This window comes from Ochotona princeps, chromosome 21 (genome assembly GCF_030435755.1).
Source record: "Ochotona princeps isolate mOchPri1 chromosome 21, mOchPri1.hap1, whole genome shotgun sequence".
Classification (NCBI taxonomy): domain Eukaryota; kingdom Metazoa; phylum Chordata; class Mammalia; order Lagomorpha; family Ochotonidae; genus Ochotona; species Ochotona princeps.
The window spans coordinates 27221206-27247480 of NC_080852.1; the positions used below are offsets into that span (position 1 = coordinate 27221206).

The 26275-nt window shown below is 54.0% G+C and overlaps 1 protein-coding gene across 2 annotated transcripts in view; it reads left to right on the forward strand.

The window, feature by feature from the left end:
• Positions 1-22381, forward strand: part of PFKFB4 (6-phosphofructo-2-kinase/fructose-2,6-biphosphatase 4) — a 29322-nt gene extending 6941 nt beyond the window's left edge. For both annotated transcript variants that reach the window (XM_036497526.2, XM_004581437.2), the window contains exons 2-14: positions 902-1018; positions 1134-1230; positions 3095-3161; positions 4509-4583; positions 4914-4970; positions 5464-5585; positions 8074-8281; positions 9542-9688; positions 18398-18502; positions 19884-20013; positions 20107-20169; positions 20826-20890; positions 21710-22381. In XM_036497526.2, coding sequence (XP_036353419.2) covers positions 902-1018; positions 1134-1230; positions 3095-3161; positions 4509-4583; positions 4914-4970; positions 5464-5585; positions 8074-8281; positions 9542-9688; positions 18398-18502; positions 19884-20013; positions 20107-20169; positions 20826-20890; positions 21710-21769 — 1313 coding nt within the window. In that variant the 3' untranslated portion in view covers positions 21770-22381. The remainder of the gene's footprint in view (positions 1-901; positions 1019-1133; positions 1231-3094; positions 3162-4508; positions 4584-4913; positions 4971-5463; positions 5586-8073; positions 8282-9541; positions 9689-18397; positions 18503-19883; positions 20014-20106; positions 20170-20825; positions 20891-21709) is intronic.
• Positions 22382-26275: the final 3894 nt, after the last annotated feature.

The window sequence follows — 26275 nt, forward strand, 5'->3', positions numbered from 1 at the left end:
TCGTGTCCTGGCTGCTCCGCTTCCCATCCAGCTCCCTGCTTGTGGCCTGGGAAAGCAGCAGAGATGGTTCAAGTTCCTGGGACCCTGCACCCACATGGGAGACCCAGAAGAAGCTCCTGGTTCCTGGCTTGCTTCCGATCACCTCAGCTCTGGCCATTGCAGCCATTTCAGGGAGTGAACCAGCAGATAGAAGATTTCTCTCTCTGATACTTTGCCTTTTAAATGGACAGATAAAATCTTTTTTTTTTAAGATTTGTTTATTTTTGTTATAAAGTCAGATATACAGAGAGGACGAGAGAGAGAGAGGAAGATCCTTTGTCTGATGATTCACTCCCTAAGTGACCACAACAGCTGGTGCTGAGTTGATCTGAAGCCAGGACCCAGGAGCCTCTTCCCAGTGCAGGGTCCCAAAGCTTTGGGCTGTCCTTGACTGCCTGCCCAGGCTGTAAACAGGGAGCTGGATGGGAAGTGGAGCTGCCAGGATTAGAACTGGTGCCCATATGGGATCCCAGCACATACAAGGCAAGGACTTTAGCCTCTAGGCTATTGTGCTGGGCCCAATAGATAAAAATCTTTATAAAGAAAAGAACTGCACTCAGAGGTAGGGGAAGCAGTGTGCCATGTGCTGGGCGTGTGGTGTGGCTGTGGGGTTGGGGAGATGTGATAAGGTTGGGGTGTTTCTGCTCGGGTGGCCGAGGCAGGTGTGGAATACCTGCTCTGCAGGGAATGCACGCTGGCCTCTGGGGGCTCCCTCACGTGTTTGACTGCAGCATGGCTCAGTGCGCCTCAAATCTGCAGGTTCACACCTGGATGGGGAGGGCTGGCAGGGAAGGGGGATTCCATGGCCAGTCCTGTGCCCTGGGAGGCCCTGCCACGCCTGACACTGCTGCTTGTTTGCCAGTGTGCATGACCAACTGTCCCACGCTCATTGTCATGGTGGGCCTACCTGCCCGCGGCAAGACCTACATCTCTAAGAAGCTGACGAGATACCTGAACTGGATCGGTGTGCCTACTCGGGGTGAGGCTCAGCCCCCACTGCCTAAGGCGACCTTGGGTGTGGGGGTGGTAGGCAAGGCCTGGGATAGGCCAAGGTCAAGAACTGCTCCGAATGCTGAACCTCTGCTTCCCTCCAGAATTCAATGTTGGCCAGTACCGCCGCAACATGGTCAAGACGTACAAATCTTTCGAGTTTTTCCTCCCAGACAATGAAGAGGGTCTGAAAATCCGAAAGTAAGTGTGCATGTGTGTGTTGCGGGAGTGTCTGGGGGAACTAAGAAGGTGCTTGTAGTCTGCTGACGGAGGAGCTCTGGGGCCTGGCTGCTGGTGCCTGACCCAGCTGCTCCCAAGCCTGGCCTCGTGCTGTCCTCCTGCCCAGGGCACAGGGCTGGGTTTTTGACCTCTCAGGACCTGGATGGGTTGGGCTGTGTTAGGTTTGGTGATAACAGGAGGGCTGTGTGGCCCCTGGATGCTGGCCTGCCACTGCCCTGGGTTGTTAGGGTAAGGATGGGCTGTGGGAGGGGAGGGTGGTGCTGCAGCGGATGGAGGCTCGGCTAGAGCAGGGCAGTGGCTGCCGGTGGTGGTCATCTCCGCTTACCCAGGCCCTCCACGGGGATGGCTGCTGGTGGGGCAGGAAGCCTTCAGGGGCATAGGAGTGCAGGCCTTGGGATGGCACCCCATGGGGATGGCTACTGGTGGGGCGGGGAGCCTGCAGGGGCACAGGGGTGCAGGCCTTGGGATGGCACCCCACGGGGATGGCTGCTGGTGGGGCGGGGAGCCTGCAGGGGCACAGGGGTGCAGGCCTTGGGTTGGAAGTGTGCCTCTCCTCCCTGTCCCTGCCTCTGGAGGATGCTGTCCATGTTTTTAGCACATGAGAGATAGTGCCTGGATGTTGCTGGTGAGTAGTTCAATGCTTGTCGTTAATCACAAGGTAGAGATTTTAATATGATCACACACACACACACACACACACACACACACACACACACACACACTCCCCAATTTAAAGCTTGAACTGAGTGCTTTCCTGAGGAACTGAGCTCCAACTGATAGTCCCCAGAACTGAGCTCTGAACTTCTTAGCAGATATTGGATGGGGGGATCAAGATGCCCCTTTTTTGCCCTAAGTGAAGGAGGCAGAGAGTCCCCTGGGCCCAGTCATGACAGCGGTGATCAGAAGTTGACTTGATTCTGACTTCCCCAAAGCAAGCCCAGCCCCGGGCTGGAAATAACAAGGCTGCCTTCCCAGGTGGACCATAGGTGCTGTGTTCCTTCTATTGCCACTAGGGGGCAGGAGCGCCCCACTCTAAGACCTTGAACCTACAGTTCCCTTACTGCTCCCAGCCATGGCCCGGGGAAAGCAGTGGAGGACAGCCCAAAACCCTGGGACCCTGCGCCCTCTTGGGAGACCCAGAAGAGGTTTCTGGCTCCTGGTTTTGGATCAGCTCAGTTCTGACTGCTGCAGCCACTTGAGGAGTGAATCAGCAGATGGGAGATCTTTCTCTGTATCTCTCCTCTGCAAATCTTTCCAACAAAAAAAAAATAAATAAATCTTTAAAAAATACTTATTTTGATTTGAAAGCCAGAGTTATACAGAGAGAAAGAGAGAAATTGATCTTCCTTCTGCTGGTTCACTCTCCAAATGGCCTCAATAGCCAGAGCTGAGCTGATCCAAAACCAGCAGCCACGAGCTTCTTCTAGGTCTCCCACATGGATGCAGGGGCCCAGGGACTTGAGCAGAGAGCTGGATCTGAAGTAGAGCAGCCGGGACTTGAACCAAACGGTGTGTCAGCATTGCAGGCTGAGGCTTTACCTACTGCACCACGGCGCCAGCTCCCTGCCCTACACATCTTATGTTTAAACAGTAATACTGTTTATCTCGTGTTGATTTTCTACCATATCTATTTTCTGTCATTCATTTTCCCTGATTACCCAGATCAGCATTTTCTTTTTTAAATTTTAATTTACAGAGAGCCAAGCTAAACACTGAAAATTGCAGGAAAAGAGAGCTTGGAGAGACAGGTGGGGCTGTTCCTCCGCTGTCCGGGTGGGCAGGCGGGCTGTGGGTCGGGCTGACCCTGTGTTTTCTGTCCCAACAGGCAGTGCGCCCTGGCGGCCCTGCGTGACGTGCGGCGGTTCCTCAGCGAGGAGGGGGGCCATGTGGCGGTGAGTGTGACACCTGGTGCCAGCTGGGAGGCACACGTGGGAGCACCTGGAGGGGCCATAGGCTTGCTGTGTCCTGATGCCTAGAGGTCTCTGGTTGCACTTGACCCAGCAGGACTTCTCTCCGGACTCTCACTTGGTTTCTCCCCGCCCCTGCCCCGAGGAGTCAGAGCTGTCCTGTGTGATTTCTCCCAGTGTGGGCCGCACCCACACTGCCTTCCTCAGGTGCATCAGCGGTTACCAGGAAGCTGGATCAGAAGGAAACAGCCAGGTCACCAATGGATGCCCAATGGGGGGGCAGGCAGAAGATCGGCCTGCTATGACACTGTGCTGCCTACCCACCCCCACCCTCTTCAAAAGCTGCTACTGTCACAGCTGCTTGGGTTGCCCATGGTGGGCTGCAGCAGAGGGGTTTGGGCACGCTCCACACTTCATACAGAGCCCCATATGAGTCAATGCTGAGCCTGCCAGGGTGGGGAAGAGCCAGGGGTTCCAGCTGCTCTGTACACCCCAAGCCGGGCCCCTCCATCCTGCCCCTCTTTTCAGAGATGCTGTGGCCCCATTACTGGACATCCCAGGAACAGTGTGCACTCTGCTTGATAGCCACGTGCCTGGCTTTCCGGGGGTCTTCGGGTCTGTCACCTCATGTCAATTTTTTTTTTATATCTATTTATTTTTGTGAAAGGCAAAGAAGGAAAGACCAAGAAGAACCATCTTCTGGTTCACTCCCCAAATCATTCAATGGCTTGGACTTTGCCAAGCCAAAATCAGAAGCCTGGAGCATCTTCCAGCTCTCCCACATGGGTACAGGGGCCCAAACGCTTGGATCATCCCCCATTGCTTTCCCAGACACAATAGCTAGGAGCTGGATTGGAAGTGGAGCAGCCAGGACTCAAACCACTATCCACCTGGGAAGCCGGCACTAATAGCAGCTTTAGCCGCACACCACGGTGTGTCTACTTTATACAACGTGGTTGACTTCCCCATCCCCTAGCCTCTCTGTTCTCTTTTTCCCTCGGTTCCTATTATATGGGGGTCTCTGGCTGCCCTGGAAAGAAATGAGGTTCGGTTAATTAGGTCACCTAATCTCACCATTATTCCTGTGGGTCAGACACCCGCATGCAGAGTGGTGCCCAAAGTCTGCTCCCTGCAGTACCACAGGCACCCCCTTTTTCCAGCTCCCTCAGGGCTCTCTTCCTAAGGAGTGGGAGGATCAGCCTAGCCCTTACAGGGCTGTAGGGGACTTGCAGGCCAGAAAGGCAGTCCTTGGAGATGCCTGTGGTACAGCTCCAGGCAGCCTTCTCCCTCCTCAGGGTCAGAGGCCAAAGTAACTCCAGTTTTGGCTTCCAGGTTTTTGATGCAACGAATACCACCCGAGAAAGGAGAGCGACCATTTCCAATTTTGGGGAGCAGAACGGCTACAAGGTGAGGACTCCTCGCGCCCCTCCTAGGTTGAGCTGTGGCGCATCTGGGCCTTGTGACCCCCCTTTTTCAGCCTCTGGAGGCAGGCCAGGCCTCTGGCCTGCAACGGCAGGAACTATTCTTTTCTTCCCACCTGACATTTTTTTTGCCCCAGGTCCTCGGGTGAGGGGCAGGATGGGGCGTGGGGAGAGAGGGACGGTTCCATCCCTAGACGTTGGGCCCAGGGTCTGGCTGCAGGTCAGCATGACCATGGCACAGAGCCAGGCCCCAGCCTTAAGTGTGTTCTGCTTGCTTCCCACCTGCTCACCCCGGTGCACCTGCTCCCCACGACAGACCTTCTTTGTTGAGTCCATCTGTGTGGATCCCGAGGTCATAGCGGCCAACATTGTGGTGAGTGGTGCGTCTGGCCGTGTTGGGGACAGCCATGCAATAGCAAGTGGCCTGGGGTTGTGAGGTCCCTCTACTGGTCTGGGCTGCTGCCTGGGCTGACCTGAGTTTGATCTTTTGCCATGCTGGGGCGGAGAGGCTGGGTAGCCTTAAGCAGGGGCCTCCTCTGCACTCCCAGTCTGGGTAGTGGCAGAGGAGCTTTGGGAAGGGGAGAAAGATGGGTCCCTCCCATCACCCCATTCGTCTCAGGAGTGGCCCTCTGGGCTTGGGGAGAAGGTTTAGGGTGGGAGTCAGCTTCCAGGCCCCCCTGGATACCACAAGGGCTCAGGCCCCACCTTAGGCCCTCATTACTCCCTTAACACCAGGGCAAGAGCGCAGGCCAGGGGGCTGCCGGACTGCCCCAGTTAGCCTGCAGGCTCAGGCCCCCCGCCCACTGCCCAGCAGTCTCCTCGGCCTCCGCCCTGACCGCTCCCTGCTCTGTGCCTGGCTCTGGCAGCAAGTGAAACTGGGAAGCCCTGATTATGTCAACCGTGACAGTGACGAGGCCACGGAGGACTTCATGAGGCGCATCGAGTGCTACGAGAACTCGTACGAGTCGCTGGACGAGGACCTGGACAGGTAAATCAGAGAGGAGGGTGCTGGGTGTTGTCAGCTCGGCTGCCTCCCCTGGCTCCCCAAGGTGGCTTCAGAGGCTGGGCTCTGTGCTCTCTACCCTGGGGTGTCACACTGGAAAAGGCAGGGCTGCTGCCACCACTGTCATCTCTCTTTGGGGCAGAGGTCTTTGGCCAGAGGGGCCTTGCCCTGCACCTGTGGCCTCATCTTGGAGCCCGCAGGTCAGCATGTTCTGCTCTTCCAGCCAAGTGCTTTAAATGTGCGCCCTGGTGTCCGGGGAGGCAGGAGAGGTCCTTAGACCCTGCCTGGGAACTGCAGCCAGCAGCCAGGGCTTGCTCCCTCCGCCTGTCTCCTGAACTGGAGAGCCATCAGCTGTCTGATAGCAAGTCTGCAGGCCCCTACAGAGCTTAGCTGAGGGCCTCTCAGCAGGCGTGGGTGGGATGGGGGTGTTTAGATGGGTGGTCTCTTCACACTTATTTAGCTCCACTGATGATGGGCAAAGGAAACATAGTTATCAAATCAGGCTGGCAACACTGTCTTCCAATAAAGCTTTATACAAACAGCCTGCGGGCTGAATTCCACCTGCTGGCCAGCTCCCATCTCAGGGTAAACAGGGCAGTGGTTAAGTAAATAACAGTGGAGTCCCGGGCAGACATTACACAATTGGTGTAATTCATAATACGCAAGAACTTGGGAGAGTGTAGGTTACAGCGGCAAGTGGAGGGTGGACATGCAGACTTATGCCTGGTCTTGTACCATCCCAGAGAACCAAGGAGAGCCAGCTGCTGTGAGAGGGATTGCTTTTGGGGGCATTTCTTCTTTATATTTTTTTTGTAAGATTTTTATTATTATCGGAAAGCCGGATACAGAGAGGAGGAGAGACAGAGAGGAAGATCTTCCATCCGATGCTTCACTCCCCAAGTGAGCCGCAACGGCCGGTGCGCGCCGATCCGATGCCGGGAACGTGCAACCTCCTCTGGGTCTCCCACACGGGTGCAGGGTCCCAAAGCATTGGGCCGTCCTCGACTGCCCTCCCAGGCCACAAGCAGGGAGCTGGATGGGAAGTGGAGCTGCCGGGACCAGAACCGGCGCCCATATGGGATCCCGGGGCACTCAAGGCCAGGACTTTAGCTGCTAGGCCACGCCGCCGGGCCATGGGGGGCATTTCTAGAATAGTTGTCCTGGTCTGGCCCTGAGCCTGCCCCCCCTCTGGGCTCTGGAACCAGCCTAGGCTGTGTGAGCACCCACTGGCACTGATGCCCACACCTTCCTGTGGCTTTTATGTCCCCTCGTGGGCTTGGGATGCAGCCACACCAGAAGGGGCCTGGCAATAAGTGTTGTTCGTCATTTTATTTGAGAGGCAGACAGATAGAGATCCTCTGTCGGTTTATTCCCTATTTGCCTGAAATGGCCAGCCCTCCACCAGGCTGAAGCCAGGAGTCCAGCATTCAGTCTGGGTCTCCCTGTGGGTGGCAGGGACCCAGCCCCTTGAGCCATCACTGCCCGCTCCAGAGCATGGTGGGTGGAGGCAGGGATCGGGCGCCGAGCCAGGACAGAGGGAGCATGGGGCAGCCCGAGGGACGTGCCAGCACACCCCTGTCCTCATACTTATTGTTATGGCAGTATACAAAGGCACTTACAAAAATTCCTGGGAAATTGAATTAAAGGTGAATTTTGTGAAAAACAGATTAAAATCTATACATGTAAAGAGTTTTCACAAAAGTACATATGATAGAAAAACTATGCATGGATTTCCAAATATTTTGTATAGAAATAAGCTTCTCTTTTCATTCCATTTGTCCTACACTTCTTGACATCTGGTTGTAGCAACCCTAAACTGAGATTCCAGGGTGCAGAAATTAGGGTAGCCTAAGGGCTCTGGCTGAGCCCTCTGACGTGGTCAGACACACGCTCCTCCCACGCTGTGTGGACCCGAGGCAGAAAAAGTGGCTGTGCTGGGATGTTGCTGGCTGCTGTGCTGATGCCCTCCTCCTCTGCCTCTTGTCCTATCCCTGCTGCCTGCTGGGGGCTGTGGTAACTACTTGGCACATGTGGATGACATGCCCTAGGTGCCAGGGCCAGGGGGTCCCTGAGGAGGAAAAGGCCAAATTCATGGTCGGTGACGAGGCTGAGTAGAGGACGGGAGTGTTTGCTGCTTCCAGGTCAAGTCTGGGGAACCCATGTCTCGATTCCCTTGCAGACGGTACGGTGTGAGCACTGAGGTAGGCCAAAGGGGGTCCGGGGCCACGTGAGGGTCGGGCGGTCACCACCGACCCCTGCCTTGGCTGGCACCTGAAGAAGCATGCGTGTTGAGCACATCTCAGTTTGTCATGCATGGCGTGTTGCTGCTGCCTCACCCCAGCACTCGCACATCAGCTGCTGGTCCTGTGTGCTGATGTTTCACGCTGAGTGGTCAGCTGGTTCCTGGGGCTGACCAGATGTGCCACCAAGGGTCCTGGCCATGCTCACAGAGCCCTCTGCCTTCTCTGGAAAGGGATCTGTCCTACATCAAGATCATGGACGTGGGCCAGAGCTACGTGGTGAATCGCGTGGCAGACCACATCCAGAGCCGAATCGTGTATTACCTCATGAACATCCACGTGACCCCTCGCTCCATCTACCTCTGCCGGCATGGGGAAAGCGAGCTCAACCTCAAGGGCCGGATTGGCGGGGACCCAGGACTGTCCATGAGGGGCAGGGAGGTCAGTGTGTGGGAGTGTGTATGCGTGCCTCTCTAGGTGGTTGGGTACATGTACTGGTTTGTGTATGTCCCGGGGCTGGGCTCCTGGTCTCATAGCTGTGTGCAATTTTGGTGGAGGACCTTCATTCAGTCTGGAATGTTCCGTCTTGTGGGGAAGAACTCTCTGTAGATTGTCATAAGCTGAGCCCATCTGTAGAGAACCTTGCTAGTCCCTACTGTGTAATGGTAGCTCTCCAGCTGTCCAGGAAAGGAGGCTGGTGGGCCTCAGTGGACAGGCTGGGTGGTCCAGGACATGGGGTTTCGGGTGGGGTCACCTAATGAGTCCTCACTGGCCCTGAGCCCAGGCAATCTGTATAAGAATGACACCTGGGGGGCTCAGTGTTATAGCACAGTGAATAACGCTTGCCTCTTGGGACGTTAGCATCCTGGATGGGCACTGCTGCACATCCTAGCTGCCCCACTTCCAATGCAGCTCCCTGCTGACAGCCTAGAACATACTGTAGAAGATGGGCCAAATGTTTGGACCCCCTGTTCCCCTGTGTGGGAGACCTGGATGAAGCTCCTGGCTTCAACCTGGCCCAGTGCTGGCTGCTGTGGCCATCTGGCGAGTGAACCAGAAGATGGAAGATCTTTCTTTCCTTTCTCTGTCTCTCTCTCTCTCTTTTTTTAAGACTTCTTATTTATTTATTTATTTTTTTGAAAGGCAGATATACAGAGAGGAGGAGAGACAGAGAGGAAGATCTTCTGTTCAATGGTTCATTCCCCAAGCAGCTGCAATGGCTAAAGCCGAGCCAATCTGAAACCATGAGCCAGGAGCCTCTTCCAGGTCTCCCATGCAGATGCAGGGTCCCAAGGCTTTGGGCCGTCCTTGACTGCTTTCCCAGGCTACAAGCAGAGAGCTGGATGGGAACTGGGACAGCCAGGACACAAACCGGCACCCATATGGGATCCTGGCACTTGCACAGTGAGCATTTAACCATTGACGCATCATGCCAGCCCTCTGACTTTTTTTTCTTTCGTGTTTGTGTGTGTGTGTGTTTTCTGTGTTTTTTTTAGCCCTCTGACTTTCAAGTGAATAAATCTAAAAAAAACAAACAAAGAGTGGGACTTGGGAGTATGGGTGTCATTGAGGGATTCACGTTTCTTTAAGCAAACCTGTGTCCTCTGGGGCTGAGCATGGACCCGTGGACTAATGTCTGGGGGCCCCCTGGAGGACAGCCTGGACCTGTGGGTCTGAACTCGCTTGTGTTGTGTGTTGCAGTTTGCTAAGAGTCTGGCCCAGTTCATCAGTGACCAGAACATCAAAGACTTGAAGGTGTGGACGAGCCAGATGAAGAGGACGATCCAGACTGCCGAGGCGCTGGGGGTCCCCTACGAGCAGTGGAAGGTCCTCAATGAGATTGACGCCGTACGTCCCACCCCTGCCCTGCCTGTGCGCAAGCGTGCTGGCCAACGCTAGGGTTCAGACCTGGGAAAATGTCTCCCTTTTTCTTTTTTAAAATTTTATTTAATTGAGGGGCAAACCTCTCATTATTGGCTCACTCCCCAGAAGTCTGCAGTGAGCAGGGCTGCTGGGTTAGGTTCACAGCTGAGACAGCCAACAGCTCGCTCTAGATCTCCCGTGTGGATATCAGGGACCCTGACTGTTTGAACTGTGACGTTTGCCGCTTAGGATCACGAGCCAGGGCCAGGGATGGAACTCAGGCACTCTGCTGCATCTCCCACGAGGGTGCAGGAGCCCAGGGGCTCGGGCTGTCCTCCACAGATTTTCCAGATGCATTAGTGAGGAGCTGGATCAGAAGTGGAGCAGCTGGGACTCGAACCAGCACCAGTATGGGATGCCAGCGTCCCAGAGGCTTAACCTATCAGGCTGCCCACGGGCCACAGGTGTCGTAACTGTTAAATGTCTGCTCCCATGTGTTTTTTTGTTTGTTTGTTTAGACCACCAAAAGCTATTTTTTTGATGAAGCCCAAAGTCTGATCTTTCCCCAGTTAACATGTTTGTCAATAGTCGTGTGTGTATCCTTTTCCTGTTCATTTATGTTAAGTTCTTACGTATGCATCTACCAAGTGAGTCTCTCCACGCACAGGGTCCTACTGTTTTAATGAGGCAGTGTATCATGTTGATTGGCCGTTGGGATATCTCATGCTGGCTCTCGCTCTTCCCCATTTGTTAGACTTTCTCCCTTTCTCTTGTTGATTTTTTTGAGTTGTTAAATTTTTTTGTTGTTTGAAAAACAGTGAGAGAGACAGAGATCTATGGCTGTGACAATGAGAGCTTTTACGTGTTAAAGTCAGGAGCCAGGAACTCCATCTGGGTCTCCCCTGTGGGTAACAGAGGCCCAGGGACTTGAGCCATCGTCTGCTGCCTCCCAGGATGCCCGTCAGCAGGCAGCTGGCCGGGAGGGAGGGGCTGAGCTCAACCCCAGGTGCAACAGTGTGAGCGTTTCTAAGCATTCTGAATGTAGGTGGTGCCAGATGGATACATTCCTGGTAATGTCACATAGAGTGCTGGACCTTGTGTGTGAACATCTGAGAGCTTTCAAGGCCCTGGCCAGTGTCACCTTTCCCTGGAGAGTTCCCTTGGGCTCTGGCAGGTGTTAGGGTTGACTTACCTCATCCAGCTAAGCGGAGAGCTGCTCGCAACTGGCCTCTGCTCTCTGTGGCGCCTCACTGTGCACTTCAGCCGGTGTCAGGGTCACCTCTGCGTATTCCTCGTGCCCTAAGATCTCGGCCCTGTAGCCCTTTCTGCCTCTGACTAGACAGTGCTGTCAGCTAGGTTTGCGAAGTGGTCAGCCTCACTGTTTCGTGAGCCCAAGGGAGCGGAGGGTGGTTTTGTTGGGGCAAGGTGGGACAGGCTGGCGGAGGGAGCCCCGCTGGGAGCGTGCCATGAGCTGCTGAGGGAATGGCCTCTGGGACTCGGGTGGGGACGGTGGAGAGCGGGAGTGGGTGAATTTGAGTCCTCTTCACCCTCGGCAAGTTCTTGTGCTGCAGTGATTTTTTCCAGTTTGTTCTCTGTTCTCCGGGATTTTCCTGAGGAGTTGTCCTCAGATGAGGACCGGCCAGGTTTTGACTTCCTGTTCATGTGTCTTGGGTTGTAGCAGTCATTTGGACTGTTGCACGGGCAAGCATGCCCGACAGGCAGAGTGGTCGTCCCTGGTTTGTTCTTCATTCCATGCGCTTGCCTCTCAGGCTCTGACCAGGAAAGGGGAATCCCAAGTTAATCCTGTTCCTGTTTTGTTTTGTGATTATAGGAAATGTCAGTTACATATAAAAATAAGGAGACTGTCCTAGCGAGTCTCCCTGTACCCAGTGCCAGCTTTAGCAGTGGCGTTCAGGAATGGCCAGGCTGTCTCCATCAGCAACTGGGTTATTTCAGAGTAAATTGGGATGAGTTGGACCCCAGCTCCAGATTGTACATCAGAGATTTCCTGTTCATCTCTCATTGCTTCTGTGTGTCTCCTCACCTGTAATTATGTTGTCAGTCTTCTGTGCCCTTATTGTTTTTCCCACTTGATGATCATCCAGCAGCAGTTGGCGGTTGCATAGGTTTCTATAATTATGATTTTGTTTATTTTTCTTGCATCTCCATCTCTAGCTAGTACTTTGTGTATTTCTTTTCTTTCTTCCTTTTTTTTCTATTTTTACTTTCCATACTTCAGTGTTGTGTTATGAAGTAATTGAAAGCTCATGACTTAGGAATTTGTGAGATATAAAAGGAAACAGATGGCCATTCCAGTTAGGTTAATTCAGTGAGGGTTTGGAAAGGGACTGGTTACAAAGACACCGGTAGGATGCAGGGAAAGCAGAGAGCGGTTGCCCTGGTTGCCCTGAACTTACCTTGTAACAACATCAACCATTGCTTCTGTTGAGCAAAGCAGAAAGGAGGGAAGGCGTGCAGGCAGCCACCCAGCAAAGTTGACTTGAGTGGGTGACGGAGCGGGGCCTCGGGTGGGAACTGAGGCCTCTGCCATCAGCCCTGCATGGGCGAGCCTGGCTGTGGAAATCCAGACCACACTCTGCTGCTCCGCTAAGGCTGGCTTCGGCCTTATCCAGTCCAAAGTCATGGCCCTGGGGGCCTTGTGGGGGCACTGCACACCGGTCCCCCTGGAGGGAGCAGGGCGCAGGGGTGGGGAGAGGGCTGCAGGATCCAGGAGCTCACCCGAGCTGTAGCAGCACAGCCTTCAACGTGTCTTAGCTCCTCACTGATGCTATCTCGGGTGGCTGTTTGACTTGGCAGTTGAGCCTCCAGTTGAGACAACCTCATCTCACCTCAGGATGCCTGAGGTCAAGGCTTGGTCTATTTCTGGTTCTATCTTCCTAACAATATGTGCCCTGAGAGACAGCAAGTGATGGCCCAAGAGTTGGCTTCCTGCCCCTACAATGGAAGGCTTGGCACAGCCCCTTCCATTGCTGGCATTTTGCGAGTAACTGGGGGATGGGAACGCCCTCTGACTGGTAAATAATTAATTAAATAAATAAAGTGTTTTTTTTTTAATATGTATTTATTTTTATTGGAAAGTCAGTTATACAGAGAGGAGGAGAGACAGACAGGAAGATCCTCCATCCACTGATTCACTCCTCAAGTGGCTGCAATGGCTGGAACTGAGCTGATCTGCAGCCATGAGCCAGGAGCCTCCTCCAGGCCTCCCACACAGGTGCAGGGTCCCAAGGCCTTGAGCTGTCCTTGACTGGATTAAAACAGGTGCCCATATGGGATCCTGGCACATTCAAGGTGAGGATTTTAGCCACCAGGCCACCATGTCGGGCCCAGCCCTAATTTGAATTTTATGGTGTGATTATGTAGAGTCTGGGATTCAATCCCCCCAAATTCTCGCCCCTCCCAAATGATTTTCCCCATGTCCAACACTATAGTCCTTCATAGCAAGTTATAATTCATCAGTCTGTTAAAGTGTGCTCTGACACTGCTGGTACATACAATGTCAGAGAGTGGTTTTATTTTATCACTTTTTTTTTCCTCCACAATTGATGGCCCTTTTCAAGAAGGTAGGCATTTTTTTAAACCCCATTATGTAACTAGCTTAGCCCAGTTGGGGCTGGTGGGGGGTTCAGAGGCCTCCCTTGTGGCTTTGGTTGTCAGGTGTGTTGCAACCTGGCAGTGGCCTTGGGCCCAGCAGCCTGCACCCCAGCCCGCTCCCCTTTGGTGATTCTTCTAGATGTTTGTGCATTTCCTCCTTCACCCACAAAGTTTGAAACTATTATAATTTCTGTGACCCATTAGTCATCTCTTCACATTTATCTTTGTTCTTTTTCTGGATTCTGATAAACTTCCCGGGGTTAGTCTTCTGTTTTAACATCATGAGCCTTCCTTTAGTCCATAATTCCCAGCCTTATAGTTGCTTTTTTTTTTTTTAAAGATTTATTTATCTTATTACAAAGTCAGATATACAGAGAGGAGAGACAGAGAGGAACATCTTCCATTTGATGATTCACTCCCCAAGTGAGCTGCAACGGCCGGTGCTGCGCTGATCCGAAGCCGGGAACCAGGAACCTCCTCCGGGTCTCCCATGTGGGTGCAGGGTCCCAAAGCATTGGGCCATCCTCGACTGCTTTCCCAGGCCACAAGCAGGGAGCTGGATGGGAAGTGGAGCCGCCGGGATTAGAACCGGCACCCATATGGGATCCCAGGGCTTTCAAGGAGAGGACTTTAGCCGCTAGGCCACGCCGCCAGGCCCCATATAGTTGCTTTTTATAAGAAAATAACAGCTTTATTGAGATATAATTCACATGACATAGAGTTTGCCCATTTAAAATACACACTGTGGGCCTGGCGCGGTGGCCTAGTGGCTAAAGTCCTCGTCTTAAATGCATCAGGATCCCATATGGGCGCTGGTTCTAATCCCGACAGCCCCTGTTCCCATCCAGCGCCCTGCCTGTGGCCTGGGAAAGCAGTTGAGGATGGCCCAAAGCCTTGGGACCCTGCACCCATGTGGGAGACCCAGAAGAGGATCTGGGCTCCTGGCTTCAGATCGAGGTAGCGCTGGCCTGTGCGGTCACTTGAAGAGTGAATCATTAGATGGAAGATAGTTTTCTCTCTTTCCTCCTCTCTGTATATCTGACTTTGCAATAAAAACAAATAAATATTTTAAAATAAATAAAATACACACTGCAATAAAAAATAAACAATTTAAAATTTTTTTTAAAAAGTAAAATACATACTGTGGAAGGGGCTGGCATTGTGGCTAGTGGGTAAGGCCCTGCCATGACACCAGCCAGCATCTCCTGTGGGTGCTAGTTTGAGTCCCAGCTGCTCCGCTTCCCTTCCAGTTCCCTACTAATGCACCCAGGAAAAGCAATGGGGAATGACCCAAGTGTTTAAGCCCCTGCACTCACACTGGAGCCCTGGAAGAAGTTCCTGGCTCTGACTTCAGCCTGGTCCAGCCCCGTCTTTCCTGCACATCTGAGGACTAAACAAGTAGAGAGAAGATTCTTTCTCCATCTCTCTCTCTTCCTCTCTGTCTTCCCCTCTAATTCTACTTTTTCAAATAATAAAGAAATCTTTTTTTTTTTAATTTATTTCATTGTATTGTTGTTGACAGTGGTTACATAGTTAATTACGGTTAAAAAAAAAAAGGTTCGGGGGTATAGGGAAGTGGGTAATACTATTATGTCCATGTTGTTTCCATCATGTATCCGAGGTAAAGGGGGATATTGAGGGAGAAGCCTCACCCGGTTTCCCGCCCACCCCAAGTCCCGGATGTGGGACGTGCTCTGAGATATTTGCTCAAGTGGTTTTAATAGTTCTCCAGTTATGAATTGCTGCCAGTTTCGCTCGATGAGGTCGTCCACTCATTGATATGGTCCATCATAAAGTCTCCGTTCGCCCCATATTTCGCTGCCAACATATAGCTGAGATGAATGATTGACCTGTTCTGTCTTCTGTCTTTTCTTGGTTAGAGTTCTGAGTCCAGCAGTTCAATTGGGGAGAAAGAAACTTTGAGGTATTTCCAGACTAGATTCTTGTATGTTCTAGAAAGCACAGGGCCCGGCACAGTCCATCACCCCGATCAGCGGGTGGTTTCAATTGCTGGGTTGGTTCTGTTTTCAGTCCCGAGTTGCACTGGAACCAGTGGGTGTTGCAGTCTAGTCTGGTTCTGCCCAGCACATACTCGGCCCTTACAAGAAATCTTAAAAAAAAAATAACACATCTCACTGGTATTGGGCATACAGTTATTTGAGAATATTATGTCATCCAAAAACAACTCCTGTGCCCTTGAACAGTCGCTCCTTGTAGCCCCTCTCTCTGCCTGAGGCTGTCAGGAGCTTCTGTGTCTGCTCTGTAGACTTACCTGTCCGTTGTAGACATGTTGTGTGCATGGAATCAAGAGGCACAGTAGCTGTTTTGCTCAGCATGTCTTCTGGGTGCAACAGATCAGGACTTGACCATATTCGTATGTGGAGAGGCCGCCCAGCTCCTACCCAGTGGTCAGCCTGTGGGCATGGGAGCCGTTTCTGCCCGGCGAGTGGCGATGCTGCTCAGGACAGTTGTGTACAAGCGTCTGGGTGGACGTGCATTTTCACTCCTCTTCCGGGAGTAGGATCACGAGATTCTATGGGAACTCTGTGTTCACTCTTTCATCCTAAGCAGCTGCGTTATTTTTACATGTCCACCAGCAGTGGATAAGGGTCCTGCTGGCCCCACATCCCTGCTGGCACTTGTTGTCTTTGTAGCAAGTCAGCCAGATCCGGCCGTGTCAGGACAGAGCACCTGTTGTGGCGTGCAGTGACCCGGCTTCTTCTGAGGCCCGGCAGAGGCACCTAGAGTCCCCGCTGCTTTTAGCCTTCTGTGTGCAAGGATAGCTGTGTTTGAGACATGAGGAGCTTTCTCTGCCACTCTCTGCACCTGCTTGGGGGCCTTCAGCAGTCATGCCTCCTGGACATGACGCTGAGCTCCTCTCCCCCGAAGCCTTCTAGCCTCTACCTGCTTCTGTTTGCATGGGTACACCCACCTTTTCAGCTCCTTAGTAATGTAGCCCTCCATCTCCTGGTCCCTGGATGGGCATTCCTTCCCTGGGACTGCCATGGCACAGAATGGGTAGTGCAGGTAACATCAGAAACCCATGACCACTTAGTTGTGTAGTCTAGGGCCGGAACTGGTCCTCGGTGAAGACCTTGCGTATGCCTCAGTTGGCTTTCACAGCTTCCAGCTATAGGACTGAGTGTGCCTTTTTGGGGGACACACTTCAACTCACATTGGGTAGTTTTTATCTTCCCAGAACTTTTATATTTAATCCAAGCTATCCAGTATATTAGAATATAACTGGGGGCCTGGCGTGATAGCATAATGGTTAAGGTCCTCGCCTTCAGCGCGCCGGCATCCTATATGGGCCACCAGTTCTAATCCCAGCAGCTCCACTTCCCATCTAGCTCCCTGTTTGTGGCCTGGGAAAGCAGTCGAGGACGGCCCAAAGCCTTGGGAACCTGCATGGGAGACCTAGAAAGAAGTTCCTGGTTCCCGGCTTTGGATCAGCGCAGCACTGGCCGTTGCGCTCTCTTGGGGAGTGAATCATCGGACGGAAGATATTCCTCTCTGTCTTTCCTCCTCTCTGTACATCTGCCTTTCCAATAGAATAAATAAATAAATAAAATGCATTAAGAAATAATATAATTGGACCCAGAGCAATAGCATAGTGGTTAGGGTCCTCACCTTGAATGCGCTGGGATCCCATATGAGCACCAGTTCTAATCCCGGCAGCCCTGCTTCCATGCAGCTCCCTGCTTGTGGCCTTGGAAGGCAGTTGAGGACGGCCCAAAGCTTTGGGACCCTGCACCCACGTGGAAGACCTGGAAAAAGCCCCTGGCTTCAGATTGGCTCAGCTGTAGCTGTTGTGGCCACTTGGGGAGTGAACCAGCAGATGGAAGATTTTCTGTCTCTCCTTCTGTCTGTAAATCTGACTTTCCAATAAAAATAAATAGATCTTTAAAAAAAAAAAAGGAATATACTTGTCTGTCATATTCCCTGATACCCTATTTTTTCCTGTAAAGTTGGTAGTACTGCTCCTCTTTGATTGGGGCTTTTGTGAGTCTTGCTGGAATGATTTGAAAATGTGGAGCTTTCCTAAGATTGGCCTTCTTTTTTAAGTATTTGTTTCTTTGAAACATAGAATGACAGAGTGGAACAGATCTTCCATCCCCTGGTTCACTCCCCCAAATGCCAAAGCCAGAGCCTGAGGCTCCATCCGGGTCTCACGGGGTGGCAGGGATCCAGCTGCCACTCTCTCCAGACTCCTTGGCAGAGAGCAGGATTGGATGTGGAACAGCCAGGGCTGGACCTGCATAGGATCAGGGGCAGCGGGCAGCCCAGCCTGCCGGCCAGAGAGCCTGCCCCTGGCTGCTTCCTTGCTGTGGGCATTTACAGCTCTCACTTTCCTTTTCTGTGCACAGTTTGACCCCTGCAGGTTTGTAGAAAAAGCCTGGAGCAAAGACACAGCCAGCAAGGTTTTGTGAAGGGCCTTGGCGACCAGCCCCTCCCTGGGTGTGTCTGCCCTGCTCTCAATGCAGACATTCCTGGGTACAGAGCGGTTTGAGGGTGTGGCACGGGGGCTGTCATTCTTCCTGGGGAAGTCTTGAGTGATTGAACTGCAGACTTGGGTAGGGTGGTCATGGCTAATGAAGTGACCGTCTGACCTGCTCTGCACCTTCCCATGACCATCAGTGCTGAATGTTTGCATGAAGTTGCCTTCTCTGCAGGTTTTTTTTTTAAGTGACATTTGTAAAAGGTATTCTGCATGTGTGTGTTACCCAAACGATACAGTGAAATCTTGATGTACACCGTGCATAGTTGTCTCTGCTCAGCAACTCTTACTGTAACACAGGAAAGAAAGGTGCAGGAGAAAAACACCCAGCATTTATATTTCTGTGTTGGTTTTCCTGGCATAGACCAGGCAGATGGACGATGGATGGGTGGGCCAGACTACTCTGCTTGTTTTTCACAAGGACCAGGCTACCCCAGCCTTAGCATACCCGAAAGGCCCTCTCTCCCCAGACAGGCGGAGCCCAGGAAATGCCCGGAAACCTGGCCTCCACCTGCCACCTGACACGGGCTGGTTGCCAGGCCTGCCATAACACATGTAATGACCAAGGTGTGTCTCCCCAGGGCGTCTGCGAGGAAATGACTTATGAGGAGATTCAAGAACATTATCCACTGGAGTTTGCCCTGCGGGACCAGGACAAGTACCGCTATCGTTACCCCAAGGGAGAGGTAGGTGGGAGTGGGGTTGGATGCTTAGTCCCAACTGCCTGCCTACAAGGCCCTGCTGAGGCTAAGGGTCTGTGGGGCCCTCTGGACGCTGCGGAGCAGCAGAAGGGACCTGGCCTAGGAGACACCTGCTCCCCTTGATGCGTGCCCTCTGTGTGACTTCCTGCTGTGCGGCCCAGGCATCCACCTGCTCCTTGAGCCCCGGGAGGCCTGAGCTGCACAGGGCAGGTGCCCAAGGTGGGACCCAACAGATCCTTGCTCCCCATCCTTGTCTCCCCTCCTAGGGAGGGCAGGGGGTTTGGAAGGGCAGGGCCTGAGCCGACACTGGCTCATGAGGTTCAGCCGAGGAGCCTATGCCCCTGCAGCCACAGGCAGGTGACAGCCGTTCGCAGGGCACATGTGTACATGAACACACACATGCAGACACCCGGCTCATGGGCCCCTGCTCTGCCTCATCCCAGGGCATCGCGTAGCTCTCGATGACACTAGATTGTTTCCCACATGCCAGCCTAGGAGTAAGTTTAGATAAGAGAGGCCTAGAGCAGTTGGCTGCCTAGCCCGCGCACTGGGAGGACAATGTTCAGCAGGTCAGAACCTGCCCTGCCTGCTTGAAGACCTGCCTGTGTGCCAAGGAATGCCATCCCATAGGGCTTGGGCCCAGGCTGCAGGTGAAAAATCTCTCAAGCTCCTTGTTCTCAGGCCGGCCCAAGACCTGCAGGCTGCAGGGTATACCAGGTACAGGAGAGTGGAGTGGGGCATGGTCCCTGGTGACCTCAGATGTCCCTGGAGGGTCACACTCTGTTTTTTTTTTTTTTTTTTTTTTAAGATTTATCTAAATTGGAAAGGCAGATTTCCAGAGAAAAGGAGAGAGAGGAAAAGAGATCTTCCATCTTCTGGTTTACTTCCTAAATGATCACAAAGGCTGGGGCTGAGTTGACATGAAGCCAGAAGCCTCCTCTGGGTCTCCCATGTGGGTGCAGGGTCCCAAGGCTTTGGGCTGTTCTCTGCTGCTTTCCCAGGCCACAAGCTGGGGACTGGATGGGAAGTGGAGCAGCTGAGACTTGAACAGGCGCCCATATGGAATCCCAGCACTTGCAAGTGGAGGATTAGCCAGTTGAGCCCCAAGGCCATGCTCCTTGCTCCTCTCCCGCATCACCTGTCCGCCCAGGGCCGGAGGAGGCTCTGTAGGTCTCAGGCATCAGCCTATGGATCCAAGTAGATGGTTCAGCACACAGTCCCTGGGTAGACCTGGAATGGGAACGAGGCCCTCTCGGCCTTCCAGGCCCTGACTCTAGGATGGGGAGGAGGCCCCTCTCCAGGGAGCAGAAGGATGGCCAGGAATGGGGTCAGGCCTGAGGGCCACCCTCCTGCCTTACCCTTGCAGTCCTATGAGGACCTGGTGCAGCGGCTGGAGCCCGTCATCATGGAACTGGAGCGACAAGAGAACGTGCTGGTGATCTGCCACCAGGCCGTGATGCGCTGCCTCCTGGCCTACTTCCTGGACAAGGCAGCAGGTGTGCTCCTTGTCCCTGGGGCAAGAGTGTAAGCGGGTGGGATTGTCCCCTGAGCATCCTCGGTGTGCCAGCCCATCCATTGTGTGTCCACAGAACAGCTGCCGTACCTCAAGTGTCCACTACACACAGTCCTGAAGCTCACCCCTGTGGCTTACGGTAAGACTTCCCATGCCCTGACCTTTGGCTCCCATGTCCTTGGCTCTTCGTTTAATCTGATTATCTTCTCCAGATTCCTCAAAAAATCCCATTAAAAGTTCATCCCCCGCCCCAACATCCACAAGCACACACACACACTGCCTTCCCAGTTTGTGGATGTGTTATTATATACACAGCTGTGGCTCAGGGAGCCCCCTAGGCCTCCTTACCCATGGCCCATCTGTGAGAGGCGCTTCTGCATGGGTCTCCCCACAGCCCACACAGCACAGGGCCAGTGCCTTAGAACACTCTGAGGGCAGGTGAATGAGCCCCACCTTTGCGTGAGGCCCTGCTTGGAGACCTCAGGCGGCTTTCTGAGCTCCTGCCCTCTGTCACGGGTGCATGCAGGGGAGCGACGGCAGCTGACACCCTGGCCCGGCATCCCCATCGCACTGAGCCTTATGTGCCAGTGTAGGGGGTGGTGCATTGTGGGTCTTGACAGCTGAGAGCCCCTGCCCCCGTGGGTGGTCCCAGGGTGGGCAGCTGTCTAGGCAGCCTCCTGAGAAGCCCCTACATGGGCTGTGGGGAAGGGGCACAAGTGAGCAGGTGTGCTTGCCTGCTCCCCTATAGCCCCAGCTCCCCCTGAGAGAAGCTTTCTTGCCTGTCCCTTTTGGTAGGCTGTAAAGTGGAGTCCATATTCCTGAACGTGGCTGCTGTCAACACACACCGGGACAGGCCTCAGGTAGCAATCAGGTCACCACTGGGATGCTGGGCATGGTCCCAAGGGGCCTGGACACTGTCTCAGGGGGCCAGGTCCAGCTGGGGCACCTGCCAGAGGGTGAGCTTCCTGCCAAGGCTGCTCTGATGTCAGGTGTGGCCTTGGCCCTGGCAGTGCACTGGGGTAGGAGCTTCCCAAGGCCAGCTGCCCACAGGTGGGGAAGTCCCAGTCAGGAAGTGGCTGAGCTCAGTTGAGCTCGGCTGCCCAACAGCCCCGCCTAGAAAGTCTGACCCAGGAGGCTAGAAGCCACAGCAGGGCAGGTAGCAGTTGTCCTTCCCTCGGCCTCTTCCAAACAGAGCAGCTTTAAGACTTAGACTGCTGCCAGGCCTTGGGGCTTATAGATGCCGGGGCCCAGCGCTGGGCAGAGGCCGTGTATTGGGAGAGCAGCCGCCCTGGTGCCCTGTGTGGTGGCAGCTGCTCACAGTGCTGTCCCGAAGCGCTCTCAGTGCCCACATGCTGACTGTCCCTCAGGGCCTCTGCTCTGAGATGCCAGGCCCAGTCCCTGGAGTCTGCTGCTCCAAGAGGCCTCTGTGGCCTCCCGCTGACATTTAGAGGTTGGGAGGTTACACCAGACCAAGCAGTATGTAAAGGAACAGGGAGCTGGGACCCCCGCTCCACCTGTGTCCTGTCATTTAAGTTCCTGATCCTTTGACCTTTGGGAATGTCAGGGTTCTATAGCTGGGCTTCTGGGGCGAGCAGGGAAGGGGCCAGTGGCACCAGGAGAGCACCGGCAGGTGTGCTGTCCCTGGCGCGGGGGCAGTGTTCTGGGGCTTTCTCGTGCAGAATGTGGACATCTCGAGGCCTCCGGAGGAAGCCCTCGTCACGGTTCCCGCGCATCAGTGACTGTGTCGTCCACAGTGAGCCCTGGGCTGGTGTGGCTCTCTGCCAAGGAGGTGGCTCTGGATGTCCTTAGCGTGTGTCTGTCACCATGCAGGAGCCGCAGTGGCTGGCGGCTCATGGGGCCCCTGCTGGCGCCCTCCTCACCGACGGTGATGCAGCTGGCTGGCTGTCGGCGCTGCTGTGCATGTGTGCGGGCTGGGGGCCTGTGGACCGGACTGGACTCTGCTGTGGCCCTCAGCCGTTCTTGTTCACCATGAGCCTTGGGACATGTGAAACCATCAAATGTGAAACGGCAAGTGCTTGCTGGGATGACCCTGCTGTGACCCCACGTGGATCTGGTGCCCGTGCGGGGCCCTTTGCGGTCCTCGGTGAGGTCACTTCCTGAGCCACAGGTCCTCATGAGACTCCAAGCTACCACTTCTGCTGCTGCAGGTGGGAGGGGAGCCCCTTCAACCCCGGGGAGCTGGGGTGTGGGCCTTGTGGGTAGCACTGCCAGGCCTGTGTCTACACCCCGCCTGCGGGGAGGGCCATCGCCTCACCCCTTGTCCCTTGCATGCACGGGATATCCTGAAGAGACGGTGGCCCTGGCCATCCTTTCCTACTGTTCACGGTGAAGCCACGTAAGACAGGACCTTATATTCATTCCCCCCACAGTGCCCACACCCAAGTGCTTAAGGCAGATGCTGCCCCACCTCCCCTGCCCGACTGTGTCCGTGAGGACGGCTGGGGAGGAGGTGGCCACCCCCACTTGTGGCCACTTTGTGTCCATATAAGAATGTATGCAGGAGTGGGGGCGGGCATGGGTGTTTGCCACAGATGCCTCAGGCAGTGTCATGGTCCTGGGTTTGTGAGTCTCTACCTGTTGACCTGTGGTCACAGAGAGGGCAGGAGTGGGGACAGCTGAAATGGAGGGAGATTTCCCAACCACATCACAGCTTGCCACTGGGTACTCGTATGCCTGGTGACAGAGGCCTCATGAAGGCTGGCCTTGGTCATGCCCCTGAGCCCTTCTGGGTCCAGCACATGGGCTCTGTGCCCATCTGATAGCTGACGAGAGACAGGCTGGCCGTATGGGCCCGGGCCAGAAAGTGTGTGATCCAAAGCCAAGGGAGGCCAGGCTCCTGGCACCCAAGCTCACTTTGCACCAGCCTGGCTGAGCGACCTTTCTTGTCCATCCCCAGGCCCTCTGCAGGTGTCCCCTCCCCTGAGAGAAGTCCCCTGGCCCTGCTTGATGGTCTCACTGCTGTGGGCAGATGCAGGTGGACCACGCCTGTCATGGGGCCAGTGTGGGGTCTCCCTAGACCTGAAGATCTGACCACTGCCTTCAGGACAGGGGACAGCACCTTGGTTCCTGCTTCCCTTGGAGTTTTGGTGACTTTGGTCAGATGGACACACCCTCCTTTGTAGCCATAGGGGTTCCTTCAGTCAGCAACTGGGTGTGGCCATTTGGGGGTCTCCTAAGGTGAGACCCTCAAGGCCCATTGTGTGTGGAGGGAAGGTGGTTGCTGCTGGACTCAGACGCATGACCAGGCCTGGGACAGGGTAGCTGGAGGTCTGGGATCAGGACAAGGGTGCAGGCAGCCCCTTGCTAGCCAGCCTTGGCTCTGGAGTGGCCTTTACGTGGGCTGCCCAGGGGTGGCCTTGGTGGCCTATGCGCATGGATGGCAAGTGTCCTGCTTCCCTGGAATGCACGGTCACAGCCACTCATTACACTGTGTCCAGCATTCTTTGCAATAAATTCTTTAAAAATATGTTAACTTAGGTTGACTTTAAAGATTGATTTCTTTGCTTGACAGTCAAAGTTACAGAGAGAGAGAGAGAGACAGAGAGACAGAGAGAGACAGAGACAGAGATCTTCATCTGCTGATTCATTCCCCAGATGGCTAAAGCCAGGAGCCAGGAGCTCATCCAGGTCTCCTCTGTGGTTACAGGGGCCCTAGCCCTTGGATCATCCTTTCGTTGGCAGGGAACTGGATCAGAAGTGGATCAACTGGGACACCGAAGGTGGCCCATGTGAGATCCAGGTGGCTTAGCCCACTTCTTTGGGCTCTCACATGGGTAGAGGGATCCAAGGACTTGAGCCATCCTTCGCTACTTTCCCAGGCACATTAACATGGAGCTGGATCGAAAGTGGAGCAGCTGGGATTAGAACTGGTGCCCCAAAAGGATGCTGGCACCATAGTCTGGTGACAGTGGGTAATGAAACTCTGAGAGGAATTTTTACTGGTTGCACGCCTGCCAAACCCTTTGTCCAAGAGGAGGAGGCGGGGGCAGGAAGAACAGGAGCCCTCAGGCTCCACTAGACTGTGGTCTAGGTTCTGGTTCTTTCCTGGGATGCCCGCCTGGTCTACCAGTTGTACTGTCCTTGTTGTTTGTCTTTATTAAACTCTGCCCCCTGCTTACCTCTCCCCTCTGTCTCATGTCTGATTTTTCTTCTGGGAAGACGAGAACCCCGGTCAGTAACACACTTGGCAGCCATGTCCTTGTCTAAACTCCCGGCCTTTCCTCCTGCCTGGTCTAGTGGCTGCAAAAGTCCTTTGCTGCCATTTTTGGGGAAAAAAAAATGGCACAGGCTTATTCAGAACTTTCTGCCTGACAGTCCCACTGGGGGAGACCCACAGAGGGGAGGGAATTTGGCGTGGGGGGTGGCTAACAGAGGGTAGGGTACAGGCCGGGTGGCAGGAAGCTTCACCAATGTGAGCAGAGGCCTGAGGGGTCCACAGCCAGGACAAAGGGTCGGAGAGAGGGCAGCCAGGGGCTGGAGCAGAGAGAGGGGTGGAGGGCTGGAGGCCCAGGTCAGAGAGCTTGGGACTCCTGGCTTCAGATTGGCTCAGCTCCAGCCATTGCAGTCACTTGGGGAGTATATCATTGGACAGAAGATCTTCCTCTCTGTCTCTCCTCCTCTCTGTATATCCAACTTTGTAATAATAATAATAGCAAACATCTAAAGGAAAAGTTAATAAAAGTAATTTAAAAAAGAAGTACTTGGATAGCAGGTAAAGGCACCACTTGTAACACCAGCATCCTACATGGGCACCAGTTCGAATCCCTGGTGCTCCACTTTCCATCCAGGCTGTATAAGTTGTGACTTTTACTTGCAGTGCCTGTGTCCCACACTGGAGGGCCTGATTTGAGGTGGGCTGGGTGGCCTGGCTCCTCACTTCAGCCCTGTGTCATGACTAAAATCCTCCCTCATCCCTCGGTGACTTAGCACACTCACTCATGATGGCCCCGACACCCCCAACACACACAGGATGCCTTGATGAACACACTCCCTTGCGCCTGTGGAGACGCCAGGAACCCTGGAGGTCCCTATAGGCACTGAACCCCACCCAAACCCTGCCCTGCTTGTCTATTCAATTAGGACACACACACCACCTCCCACCGCCCCCTTCCCTGCCCACCGCACTTGCGCCCATCCTGAGGCTGCTGGCGTTCACCTCTTTAACCTCTTTAATCTCCACTCTTGGTGCTTTGTCTCTGCTTGGAATTCCTCTCTCACACTAAGGCAACAATTTGGAGTAACTCCAGCTGGGAACATGGCCTCCCTCCCCCGCCAACAGTACTTTGAGTCTGGGCTCTGCCTCTAGTTCCTGCTTCCTGGTACGGGGCATCCAGCAGAGCAGCAGGCTCGGGTAGCAGGCAGGCAGAGTAGCCCTCAGCGACAAATGGTCTCCAAGATATCCTCCCATCTGAAAACCAGAGTAGCTTATCCTGCGGGAAGGCGGGTCTAAGGGGTTTACACCTGGGGATTAGCATAGAGTGTCCATGAGGAGAAAGGCCTGTGGCCTGGAGGGGGCTGGGGGACACCCAAGGGCTCTTGTGGATTTGGCCTTAAGGTGTGGAGAATGTTGGGTGTTCTGAGCTCTCTCCTCCCCCTGTAGCTGCTTCAGGAACATCCCCATCTCCACCCCACTCCTCCCTTCTGCCCCAGCTCAGTTTAGGACACAACAGAACTCCCAGTGGCCGGCTGGGGGTGAGAGGTCCCAGCCCCCTCCGTAGATGCCATGATTCACGGGGGTGACTCAGAGCGGGGAGAGAATGTCCCCCAGATGTCTTGCTTTCTTGCACAATATATAGAGGATGCAGCTTGGGAGCAGCCTGGTAAACATTGCGTGGGTGGCCTGAGCTATAAACCAATATGAAGTCAGTCATGCTAAACACCCCACCATCAGATGTAGACTTCTCAGAATGCAGCCAAACCAAGCTGAGGGATCCCAAAACACACCAGTTTTGTTTTCCCTTGAAAACAGGAAATTCCAGCCTAAGTCATCATAATAAGGAAGTCCCCCCCTGCTTTAGCCCTCACAATGGAGTAACCTGAAGTAACCTGCTCTTACCCAATCGCTTTTCTCCCCTGCTGTTTCCTCATTCACAGCAACTCCGGGCAGCTCCACACAGGGAACTGCATTGGCTGTGATTTTTTTTTCTTTTTTTAATTTGCTGGAGGTCAGTGTGAGATGGCTCAACAGGATAATCTACCTGCAAGCTTTGATATCCCATATGGAC